Genomic DNA, 11,867 nt, shown 5'->3' on the forward strand with positions numbered 1-11,867 from the left:
CTAGAACATGGAGAGCTTCTAATCCACACATACTAGTTGTCCTTCCATCTGATCATGTCATACTTTGTGCAACACCATGGATCCAGACCATAAGAGGGAAACACATACATAATTCAGTGCAGTGTGCTTTTCATCTGAAAGGCTATGTGGCACTGCAGTCTCTAAAATACTCCTGTAACTAGTTTATTATCAGATAGCTCTGCATTGGAATATCCCAATGCCAATTACTTCTCTGTTGTCTTTATCCTGTACTTTAAAATGCTCACTCTAAACTTTGGGAGCACTTTCTGTACTAGCTGAGAAAGAGACTTTTTCTACTCCATCTCCCACAGGCCCTGTTTAGATATCACAGAAACATTAAAAAGCAAGAGGAGAAAACTGCTTTTAAAAAACAAAAATATAGAAACCATTTAGCGTTTATAAGGCCAGATAGCCTAGAACAAAGTAGCTCTTAACTCTTCTCAACTCTTTTTTGATGTTCCTAATTTTGTTCTTCACAGGATCTGGTGAAAAGCCATTTGATGTATGCAGTAAGAGAAGAAGTGGAAGTTCTAAAGGAGCAGATAAAAGAATTAGTGGAAAGAAACTCTTTACTTGAACGAGAAAATGCACTGTTAAAATCTCTTTCAAACAATGATCAGTTGTCCCAACTCCCAGCCCAACAGGCCAACCCTGGTAGCACTTCTCAACAACAAGCAATGATAGCACAGCCTCCTCAGCCAACGCAACCTCCACAGCAGCCGAATGTCTCCTCAGCATAAAGCTTTCCTAAGCCTCGCTAAGGAAAAACTGAAAGCAATCTTTCCTTGTGTGCCACTGGTGTTCTTTCCACTTTATAGAAAGCAAGTAGCCATGCTTCGGCTGTGTGCTTGGCCTTTTCAGTATTAGACAATCGTTCTACAGGAGCTTTCCCTCTCTAAGATGTCATGCAGCACTGTTGATGTCCACTTCTGTGTCATCAGTACACGAGGAGAATACTAGATGGGGTTTATTAAAGCAAGCAGAGTCTGCATTCTACATGTGCGCATGAGTGGGATCTTTAAAAGTTTTGGTGGCTCTCCTATGTTTCTTACCACCCATGGATGTACCTTGAGCCTTCCTGTCGCATTATAAATAACAGTTCATCTAAAGAGCCACTTTTCTTTCAATATCAGTAACATTTGCCTACATAAGTTTTCATTCATTTATTTTGTGTTTTATTTATTACAGGGCTGCTATTTTCATATTGTACATGAACAATGTCACAGAACTTTTTTAATTTTCTTGAATAATTATAAGTATCAGTAAAGGAATTGAACGACAGGATTACATTTAATAAATAAAAACGTTTAGGCAATAATTGAACAAAAGAATCCTGGCACATTTCTAACACTAATGGCAATTTACCGTTGGTATTTATTTTCAATAGTAAAGATCCAGCTTGAATGTAAATTTTGTATAGTTGTAAGTATGAAAAACACAGTGCACCTGTACAGGTAGTCACCAGTTATTGTGATATAATAATAATTGGGCTATTTTCATGAAGAAAACGTTGTTCATTTGTTTCTACTTTCTAATAGAAATTGCCACGATTCCTCTGCTTTTCAACATTTCGTATGACTTTTTTTTTTTTTTTCTTTTTCTTTTTTTTTTTTTTTTCGGGTGGGAATAAAAAAAGCTGTGAAATTGTTCAACCTACTTTGTAACCAAAGAAGCAAAGCTGTGTAATGGAGTTTTGTTTTGTTTTATAATGCACATTCTTTATGTATTTTTATTTAGTGTTTTCTTGGTCACAATTTTCTTTGCTGTCTAGCATGATCTGCATGGCCTGTAATCTTTGAACCACTTTCGTACCTCATGTTTTTATCCAGCACTCTTATTGTACTGTGTACTAGTCTGTGAACAATGTCAAATAAAAAAGAGCGAACAGGTCGTATGGTGGAGCTGAGCTAGTGTACAATGCACCAGTTGTACAGAAACAAAAATGAAGTGAGCCATCTTTTGTTCATTTAAAATGGTGTTTTGAATTTCATATGCAGAAAACGTTTTGTTACATTGCAGATTTTAATGTATTTAATAAATGCAACATGCAGATTAAGTGCAGTGTATACTGAGTATTTAAATTAAAATGTACATTTCATAAATACAGTTTCAAGAGAAAGCATCATTTTGTGTATACTAACACATTAAGTGTATGTCAGAAATTGATGTAAAAATATATATTTTAACACATTTTCTGAAATTAAACTACAGTTTTGTTCAAATATTTGGCTCTATATGTGTTCAGAATTTGACTAGATTTGTATTTTCACAGTTCAAAATATTCCTTAAGTGAACACCCATGATGTTAATGACAATGATAGTTCTTAAATTTTCAAAGTAAAGTAATTTAAAGAACACAAGAATGGTGAGCAATATTTGTACTCAATATTCATATTATGTTAACAATATAAATAGGAAATCCTTGTCTACCAAAACTTTTACTTGAATTCAGAAAGGTGCCTGTAGAAATGAACATGTCCTGTATGGGTAGCCCACTAGCCAATTAAGTCTTAATTAACATGTCCTGTATGGGTAGCCCACTAGCTAATTAAGTCCTAATGAGAAACAGTAGTTGCTCTCCATGTTAGAAGAGGTTAAATGTTCTTTATCTATTTGAAATGTTCTAGCTTTGAACAAAAGACATAAAATTGAAACATACATGAGATTACCAAATATTTTATATTCTAGTTGTGCTACGAGAAATAATGTTCAGTAAGCAAAATTTTCATGTTAATTATTAATATTAGAAATACATTAAAGAATAGGTAAGTATGTTGACTTGAGTATGTAATAACCCTAAGGATTCAGAATGAGATTCTAGTAGAGCCACTGTGGGCAAGATAGGATGTGAAACTGCTGTTGGAATATAAACCTGAAGATTTCTCTCCATGCCCACTTCATTGCTAATAGTGTGGTACTTCATACAAAGAATATTAGAAAAGGGTTGCAAAAGGAGACAGTTAAGTGGTAGATGGCTGCCCAAGAATGCACAAGATCTTCTGTTTGTTTGATGCCTGGCACTTAAAAGAAAAAAAATGTTTTTGTGAAAAAAAAGAAATGAGTTTTTATTCTAGGGATAGAAAAACAAAATATAGTATCCACCAAGAAAATCATTAATATTCTAAGGTTAAAAAATGATGACAGCAATTGCTACTACTTGCATCTTTTTAAAGGGAGCAAAAATCCTAGAAAATGGTTTAAAAAAATCCTAAAGGATTGACTTCTAAAAAATGCAAATCATTTAAATCAGTTATAGCTTTTAAATAGTAGGGATTAATGTGATAAGGTGGGCTTTTCTGTATTCTCCAGAATGAAATCTGGCAGTGTATATTAAGAGCTTTGAATATTAATAAACAAGCTTAGTGGTGTGAGGCTTAAGGAGCAGTGTTCAAAAACTGCAGTCGTGTGCTTGCCCTATATAGTCATTCCTTCCCTGGGATACACAAGTTGTTATTGATTGCCTACCCTGTCCCCTATTTAAGTTGTGTAATGAAGTTTACATCTAAATCTGTTTCCCACTTTCATGAGGCACACTGAACTCCAGAGACAGGAACAAACGTGAACCAGGTATTGTGCTTTTATTTGGAAATATTTGAATTTGAATAATTTCCTAATTGGTTTGTTAATGATCTTCATTTAGATTAGGTCTTTGTTGGGGTTAGTCTCTGAATACTTAAGACTATCAACTAGTTGAAATTCCAATTTGTGAAGTAAGTCTTTTGGGAATGTCATCTACCTTTAATTTTCTGTGTCAGCCTATAGACCAGGTGCTAATACATAAGCTTTATGTTGGCTTAATTTTCTAAAAAGTACTGCATGTACAGTTGCAAACTAATTTTGCCCAAAGGAAATTCTTTTTAGGTAGTGCTAATGTAATCTTAAGATCTAGCCAACAAAACAAAAAAGTGTAGGGAGTTGGAGAATTAAGCATTCTGATATTTTAACTGTTGGAGGAAACTATTTATCCCAGATGACAGGTCCTTTATAGTGGATGTGTTTCATTTCTCTTCAGTGATTCTGTTGAAAGGCGAAAGGCCAGTCCTCAGGCTTCACACTTGAATTGAGGCTACACAAACCAACCAGTAGGGTGAGACAAGAAATACAGTAAAGGATGGCTTTCTCAAGGGGTTCCTGAAACGGTGACATCTAATACTTGAAGGTCACAAGAGGAAGAGTGTGTTCCAAACACAAGAAAAGTCTGCTCAAAGTTCTGAAAGCATAAACGGGGCTCCTAAAGAGCACAGAATTTTGTGAGAGGGAAACTAGAAATAACTGCCTCATCAGTGTCGGTAGTTTGGCTTTATTAACAAGAATGGTTCAGTGAATGATGACTAGTGGGATAAGCTGAGTTCAGTTCATTGGAAGAGTGGTGGGTGGAAACAGGAGACTGTTTAGAAAAGTCCAGAAAAGTGGTGAGACAGCATTTCTGTGGGGCAAATTGAAATTTATTGAAGTTGAGAATTCGCAACCCTTTCTCAGTGAATATTCCACTTCCAGAATCAGCACTTTGTTCTTTGGTTCTTTGAGAAAAAAAGCACCTCAGCCAATACTTGTAAGTTTAGTCAGTCTCATGCCCAGGAACCATGCATCTCTACAAAATTAAGGTCTTTGTTTCCTGTTGAAGGAATTGCAAGAATTTGACCGAAGAGTGGGGCACACAGGAATTTGGTCACGCTATGGTTCTGTAGACTCAGCCCAATGGTAAACAATTGAATCTTCCTCTGATGACTTTGGTCACCATAATTCCACAGCCTTTCCAGTCCCTTGCTTCCTGAAGAGATAGTATGGATTCTGACTCCAGTGCAAGTACTGACATCTAAGAATAGGTTTTCCTTTAACATTGCCTTTCATTCGCTAACATAGGTCAGCCCTGCAGCCTTCTCTTCAATACTCTGCTAATGCAATAACAAACCTCTCCTGCCCTGCCTCAAGCCCCCTCCCAATAATTCATGTTTCAATTTTCTAATACTAATCTCTGATGTTTGCACCAATTGGCCCATCATTTGATCTTCCAGGGTACATCCCTGTCTCACAGTTTCATAACAGGTTACGAATTTCTCTATTTCAATCTTTTTCCATGTGCGTCTTTCCTATATATGTGAAGGGTTATTATACAAGAGTTCCCTTAGTGGTCTATATCAGTCTGATGTGTTCAAATGGAGGAATTGCTGAGTACTATAGAAAACAAGTTAAAGTTCACAGACTTGCACTTTTTCTTTTCTCTCTGTTTTAATGGAATTAAAAAATGAGCAGTCTTTGAGGGATTGGTGATTAGTGATGGCAAGATAAGCTGTTATTTTGTGATGGCACAGTCTACTTGGAAACTTACTTTGTTCAACATGATTGGATAGTGAGTTAGCTTTGTGGGTTTTGTTTTGTTTGTTTTTTCTTGCCAGGGAACCTGATAAATTAGGCAGTTTGGAGTGTTTCCTTACTGCCTTTCATAGATCCAGAGTCCATATGTTTACAGACTAGGACCTGCCCACAGAAGCCATAATGTTCCTCTGAAAGAAGGAAGGAAAAGAAATTGCTAAGTTTCAAAAGAGATTGGAGATTAAGACAAGCCAAATGATGCACTTCGGCTTTCCCATAATAAAATTTAAGGTTACTCGTAGTGCCAACTGTTTGCATGCTTTCATTATTTCCATAAAATAACCGTAAAGTGCTCTTGCCCACTGCAATTCAAAATGTCTTCCAGATCATAGTTTCTGTCATCTTGCAATTACTACATTGATAGATAAACCTGAAGACTGAAGAGAAGGAAACATCTCCCACACATGGCATATATAATACTAGGCCAGTGTCTAGTTCTAGCTCACTGAAAAAATATATAAATTCCCTTAATAAGGTAGTAGTCTTCACAGATAAATATGCTGATGTTTGAGGAAGTAATTTGGGCTTCATTTGTATTTTATTTCCTAGAAACGTTGAAAAGCAATTTAATTCTATCTTAACTGAGGTGCTTAACCCTATACTGAATGTTTGAGGACAGAAAGCTGTTTAGGACATGATTTATGCTCCCAACCCCAACCTCAGGATCTCCTCATCCAATGCGAAAGTAGAAGATGAAGTACCATGTTCCTTGTCCACAATGAATACGGTTTATAGACCTTGTTTGTTAGGTGGAAGGATCTCTAAGTCAGTAATAATTTGCTGTGTCATGTGAAATCTTTTGCCATTGCCAGGAAATAACTAAATCACCAAAAAGCTTTAGCATCAAATAATCCTTCTAGAAAGAGGAGACCAGACAAAAGAAGACTTTTCATGCCTATACTGAGCCTGGGAGGTCACCCCAAAAAAGAACTAATCTGAGAGAGACGTTTACACATTTTTAATACTCTCGGTTTGTAGATAATTGATCTAATTTAACCTAACTTGACTAGAATTTACATGTCATGAATTATATTGTCTCGTCTCATAAGCAACATGCATTTTGGCTGTTCTCATCAGCTATCATTCAATGAATGAAGTTAATAACTCAGGTACCTGATGCCAAAAAAGAATCTCTACTAGGACTGAGAATTCTGAGATAAATACAAGGCTATATGCTAGGTAAGTGGTAAGCCCTACAGTTCAGATCAGTAGGGAAAGAATGGCTTAGTCAACAGGCAGTATTGAAACTGTAACCTTTGAGGGTAAAGAAGGTAAGCTTAGCTCTCTCACAAAAATTAGAAATTCCAGCTGCACAAGAAGTGAGACTTCTACTTTCTGAAATTCAAATCTTTGATATGCATGAAAATGAATAGTTTTACAAGTAAAGTACAAAGAGATGCTCGGCCTCAGCAAAGCAAAGTGCACATGAAACACTATCTCAGATCCAGTTGGTGACTATTAGACACATAAGGATTAAGAGCTGACAAATGTGCAAAAACAGGAATCTGATGTAAAGTTTGCACAGTCACTTTTAAAGGCAGCTGGGTAATGTCCAGTAAAGTTGAAATTTTAGATGCCCTATGACCCAATGGATCCAATTTTTAATATCTACCCTAAAGAAACACACATATTCACAAGGCAGCTTCTACGAATATAAAATTGGAAAAATCAAAATCTACCAAGATAATGGAATATGCTAGATGCTATAAAATATTAGGTATCAGTGAACAAGAGTGAAGGACTGTATGCTGACAGTAGATCTCTAGGACGCAATGTTAAATTTGTTAAAGTTTGGGGGGAAATACATGTAATACACATGATACTGTTGACGTTTAAAAAAATGCCATACACAATACTGTATAGTGTACTTCTGCAAATAACTATCTGTGTACAATATAAATAGAGAGTTTGGAAGGATACTAACCAAGCTGTTTACAGTAGTTTGGCGGTGTGCGTTAGCTTAAAGTGTAATATTTGATGTTTGTGAATTTGCATTCATGTACTGTTTCTGTAGTAACATTAATAAATTAGAAATAAAATGAAATAGTGTTTTCTTCTTGTCTACTGCTAATATCTCCTCCAGCATTCTAGGTCTTGCCCTCAGCCTCCCCACTTGACTACTGTCTGCCATATTTTCCATCCTTCCCCCTGCCCCCACACCCTCCCCACTTCTTGTATATTACCCCTCTCCTCTGGATTATTCATGTAAATATATAATAAATAATAAAATGTAACTCTCCTCCCCTAACAAAGTCTTATTTCCCCCTCCTTCCCCCAGCTTTCTCTTTTGCTTTCCCTGCTCTCCTGGGCTGTCACAGTAGTGCCAACTGGCCTTGGTCCACAGAGCCACAGGAGCTGTTCTTGTCAAGGCCACCAATGTTCCTATGAGGCTAATCAACTACAGTGTTCTTGCTGGAATGCTATGCCTAATTTTTGATAATCATTTAATTGACATGAGATACCATTTTCCATTTCTTTCAATTTTCCTCACTGCCCTTACTTCTCATTTTCCTCTTCTATTTGTAGGAGTGTCTCTTAAAGCATATAGCATATCTTTTTATGTTTTTAAATCAATCTGTCTTTTAACAAGTAAATTAATCCATTCCCATGTATCATCATTGCTGGCACATCTGGACTATTTCCACCAAGTAATTTTGTGCTTTCTCTTTAAAATACTTTCTTGGAACTTCCTAGTTCTCCCTTCTCTTGGCTTAATCAACCAATAGTTGTTACTCATTCTCTACCCCTTTCATTATTGGAAAGTTACATATCCCATGTCCACTCACCCTAGTGCTTATTTTACCGTTATATTTAATCATTAATATATTAATTGTGGCGATCCCCAATCATATACAAAAGAAGTGTGTAGTAAATGTCCATGTACTCAACACCCAATTTAAACTATATCTGCTCATGGCCAATCTTCCATTACTAACATTTCTATCGACTACTCCCATGATCTAGATTACTTTGAGAAGAACCTGAGATGTCCCACACTTAACAGTCACAAATATATATATTGGTAACTATACCATTGCACGACCTCAAAATGAGCAATCTGTTTGTCTCACAGGAAATCTAGTCAGCATTCACTGATGGTCACATCTGCCTTCTGTCATGTTTATAGTTTGTTTGAATCTGGACCAAAGGAAAGACTGATGCCACATCTTAAATGGTTGTCATGCCTCAAAATCTCTTCATCTAAGGGTCCATGTGTCTGTCCCCAGCCCTTGAAGTCCTCTAGTGATCTGTGCTATTTTCCTGTGGCTATTCCTGGAGCTTGAGTTTTCCTGTTGCATTTCTGTAGAGTTCTCTATTTCTAAATCAGATCTCAAAGCTTCAAACTTATGTTTTGTCAGAATTGATTCAAACACCATGTTTGCTGTATGCTTCTGATTGCCTCCACTCTTGGGATGTTGCCATCACCGATCATTATTCCATGTGCCTATAAGTTCTGTTGCACTTTCTCTCACACTCGTGGGACACTCTGCTGAAGAGAAACTTGTCCTTGTTGACTGGAAAGTCACCCTGTTACCTAGTCATCCTAGAAAGATGGGGACTTTATCCCTTTTACTTCCAGTTTCAAGCTAATATATTGAGTTCTACAAATGAATAAAAATAAATATGTAAATAACTGATATTTTGCTCTATGGGAAAATGAAGGCAGTTCATTTGGAATTCCAACCCTCTGGTACTCTGTAGGGAGAAGCCAGGGAAGAACTAAAAACAAAAGTTGGCAATTGAAAAATGGTCTCAACTGCTGAGTCACAGAGTGACTTCTGAGTCCAGAGCATTTTGAAACAGGAGGATTGCCATGAGTTGAAGACTAGCCCAGATTACAGAATGGGACTCTATCTCAAAAAGAAAGGTAGGGGATGTGTGGTGGTTTGAATGAGATGTCCCCCATAACCTCTGGCATTTGAATATTTGGTCCCCAGTTGGTGGCACAATTTGGGGAGGTTTAGGAAATATGGCCTTGCTGGAGGAGGTACACCACTAAGGGAAGACTTTGACATTTCAGAAGTCTTAGACCATTTCCAATCGGGGATTTCTTAGCCTGTTGCTTGTGCTTCTGAGATGCGAGCTCTCCACTATTCCTGCCATTATGCCTACCTGTTGCCAAATTTTCCTGCTGTCATGGTGATGGGCTCTCATCTCTCTGGAACCCTAATCCCAAAGTCAACCCATTTTTCCTTCTATGAGTTGCGTTGCCTTGGTATTTTGTCACAGCAACAGAGAAGTAACTAGGAGAGGCTGAGAAGAAGTCCACATCCAGGCACAACTGACACTACTTTGAGAGTAACAGCAGCAGCTGGAGACAGCAGTGAAGCTGCCCAAGGACCTGGGAGTCACTACACAGACAAGTAGTCCACCCACACATGCCGAGATAACATATACAAACTCTTTCTTTCTTTCTTTCTTTCTTTCTTTTTTTTTTTTTTTTTTTTTTTTGGAGCTGGGGACTGAACCCAGGGCCTTGCGCTTGCTAGGCAAGGGCTCTACCACTGAGCTAAATCCCCAACCCTATACAAACTATTTCTAATCAGGGCAATTCTTGTTCAGCAACATCAGTACCCATGGATTCTGTTGTGTTAGTTCAGCATGCCTCCACAAAGACCAATTTATCATCCTTTTGGACTTTTTCCAGACACAAGGAAAGTGACTCAGGTCAAGGACTTAGTGTTAGAGCATTAGCTTAATCTTGTGCAAGATTGTGCAAGAACCTAGGTTTGTGTAGTCCTCATCCACCATTCTTGTCATTGATTTCAACTCCCCATTCTGCCCCTAATAGCCAACTGTTGCTAAAACCGTCACTGACAAATTTTGAAAATGAGTCCCTTTATAGAATGAAAGTGGGACCCTTTTAGACCACCCTGTCCTATTCTCTAGAGAGAGTGAAGAAGTGGAGTTCCAAGCCCAAATCTTGGCTTTTACACAACTGATAACTTCCAGAACCTTCCCAGTTCAGCATTCAGTAATGGTTCTAATGCCAGCCGATCCATCCAGAAATGCAGCTTCCTGGAAGCATTCTCTTCTCAGATAATCACACCCTTGAACAAGCTTCTACCCCTCGGGTCCTGACTGCCATCCCGGGGTGGGGAGGCACAGGAACAAGAGACACGGCATCATGTCTGCGACTTCCAGATATTTAAAATGAACAGCTTAGACTCTGGGTAGGAGAGCATCAATACTTAAAGGCAGAAGCTGAACAATGAAAAGGCCCCTTCGCCCTCTGATAGCCCTCCATAACCACTGGCCTCAGAGTTGCAGTCTGAGAGCAGGGACTCTACTTTCACAGTTACAGTTGTCTATTCTGGCACTAATTACTCAGATTAATGAAGGAGTAAATGAAGATTCTTATGAGCCTTGTACATTTTTTTTATTCTGAAGTTTTCTGATCATTAAGTATCACAGTAATAACTTACTCATAGGCTTCTTGTAGGACATGGCCCCTCATGCCGGCTTCTGCTTTTTTCTTTTTTTTCTTTTTTTTTTTTTTTTTTACCACTTTTCTCGACACCTGGTTAAAGCCATGATCTTTTTCATCACTTTTGACCAGAGGCTCTGGAGAAAGACTGGGAAATTTACAACCATTTTGACAAAAAAAAATTTTCTCTTTACCCTTTTAGAACAGCACAACTACCCCACACCTTGGAACAGCAAGAATTTTTGCTCATTTGACAAGTATGGAGACATGTTTAGGAGCCTGCCATCAGCCCAAATTTTTGGATTGGAACAGAGGTACAACTAGAATCTATGAGACGTGGTATTCCATGTCTCTCCCACTGTGCTTACATGGGCTCAGGATCAAAGGGATAAACGCATATTTTCTGGAACAAACATTTTGAAGATGTATACCTGGCTTGTTGGGGTCATGACATCTATAAACCTCGGGTCTGTATTTAACAGCTGGCCATTCAGGATGAACAGAAAACGGATAACACATAACAACACACCCTCCCCCAAGCGGCTTTCTTCTGCTCTTTGAAATCAGTGCCGATTGCTCCTTTGTCAGGAATGTGGATCTTCAAGCCAAGTGTGTTAGCTCACACCTATATTCTCATCATTGAAATGCTCAGACAGGATTGCAAGTTGAGGCCAGGCTGATCTATCTAGTAAGTCTATGCCAGCCTGGGCTACATAATGAGCCCTTGTCTCAAAAAAAAAAAAGATTTTTAAAATATTTTAATAAGTTGTGCATACTCCTTTTTTTAAATGACAGTTTCACTACTTGTAAAAGAATCATCAGTACACCAAACAACACAGGACAGGCTCTTGAGCCCTACCAGGCAGCGATTGAGGTTAGAATAAATGTAGTCATCCACACAGTGCTTGTGAATTGCCCTATCACAAGGCCAGTAGCTGCTTCGTGTAAGTTACAAATAACAATTCACTCCTTTTTCATATACAGTTTAGTGTGACCTTTTAAGTATAAAGGGACAATTTTACTTAATATTTTTTCCTCCAAGGAA

The 11,867-nt window shown here is 37.8% G+C and overlaps 1 protein-coding gene across 3 annotated transcripts in view; it reads left to right on the forward strand.

Annotated features, from left to right (window-relative positions):
• Tsc22d2 (TSC22 domain family, member 2) overlaps positions 1 to 7,438 on the forward strand; it is a 51,540-nt gene extending 44,102 nt beyond the window's left edge. For 2 of the 3 annotated variants that reach the window (NM_001191960.2, NM_001446900.1), the window contains 1 exon segment: positions 501 to 7,438. In NM_001191960.2, coding sequence (NP_001178889.1) covers positions 501 to 761 — 261 coding nt within the window. In that variant the 3' untranslated portion in view covers positions 762 to 7,438. 3 annotated transcript variants of the gene reach the window in all.
• Positions 7,439 to 11,867: the final 4,429 nt, after the last annotated feature.

Source organism: Rattus norvegicus, chromosome 2 (assembly GCF_021556685.1).
Source record: "Rattus norvegicus strain SHRSP/BbbUtx chromosome 2, alternate assembly SHRSP_T2T, whole genome shotgun sequence".
NCBI classification, from domain to species: domain Eukaryota; kingdom Metazoa; phylum Chordata; class Mammalia; order Rodentia; family Muridae; genus Rattus; species Rattus norvegicus.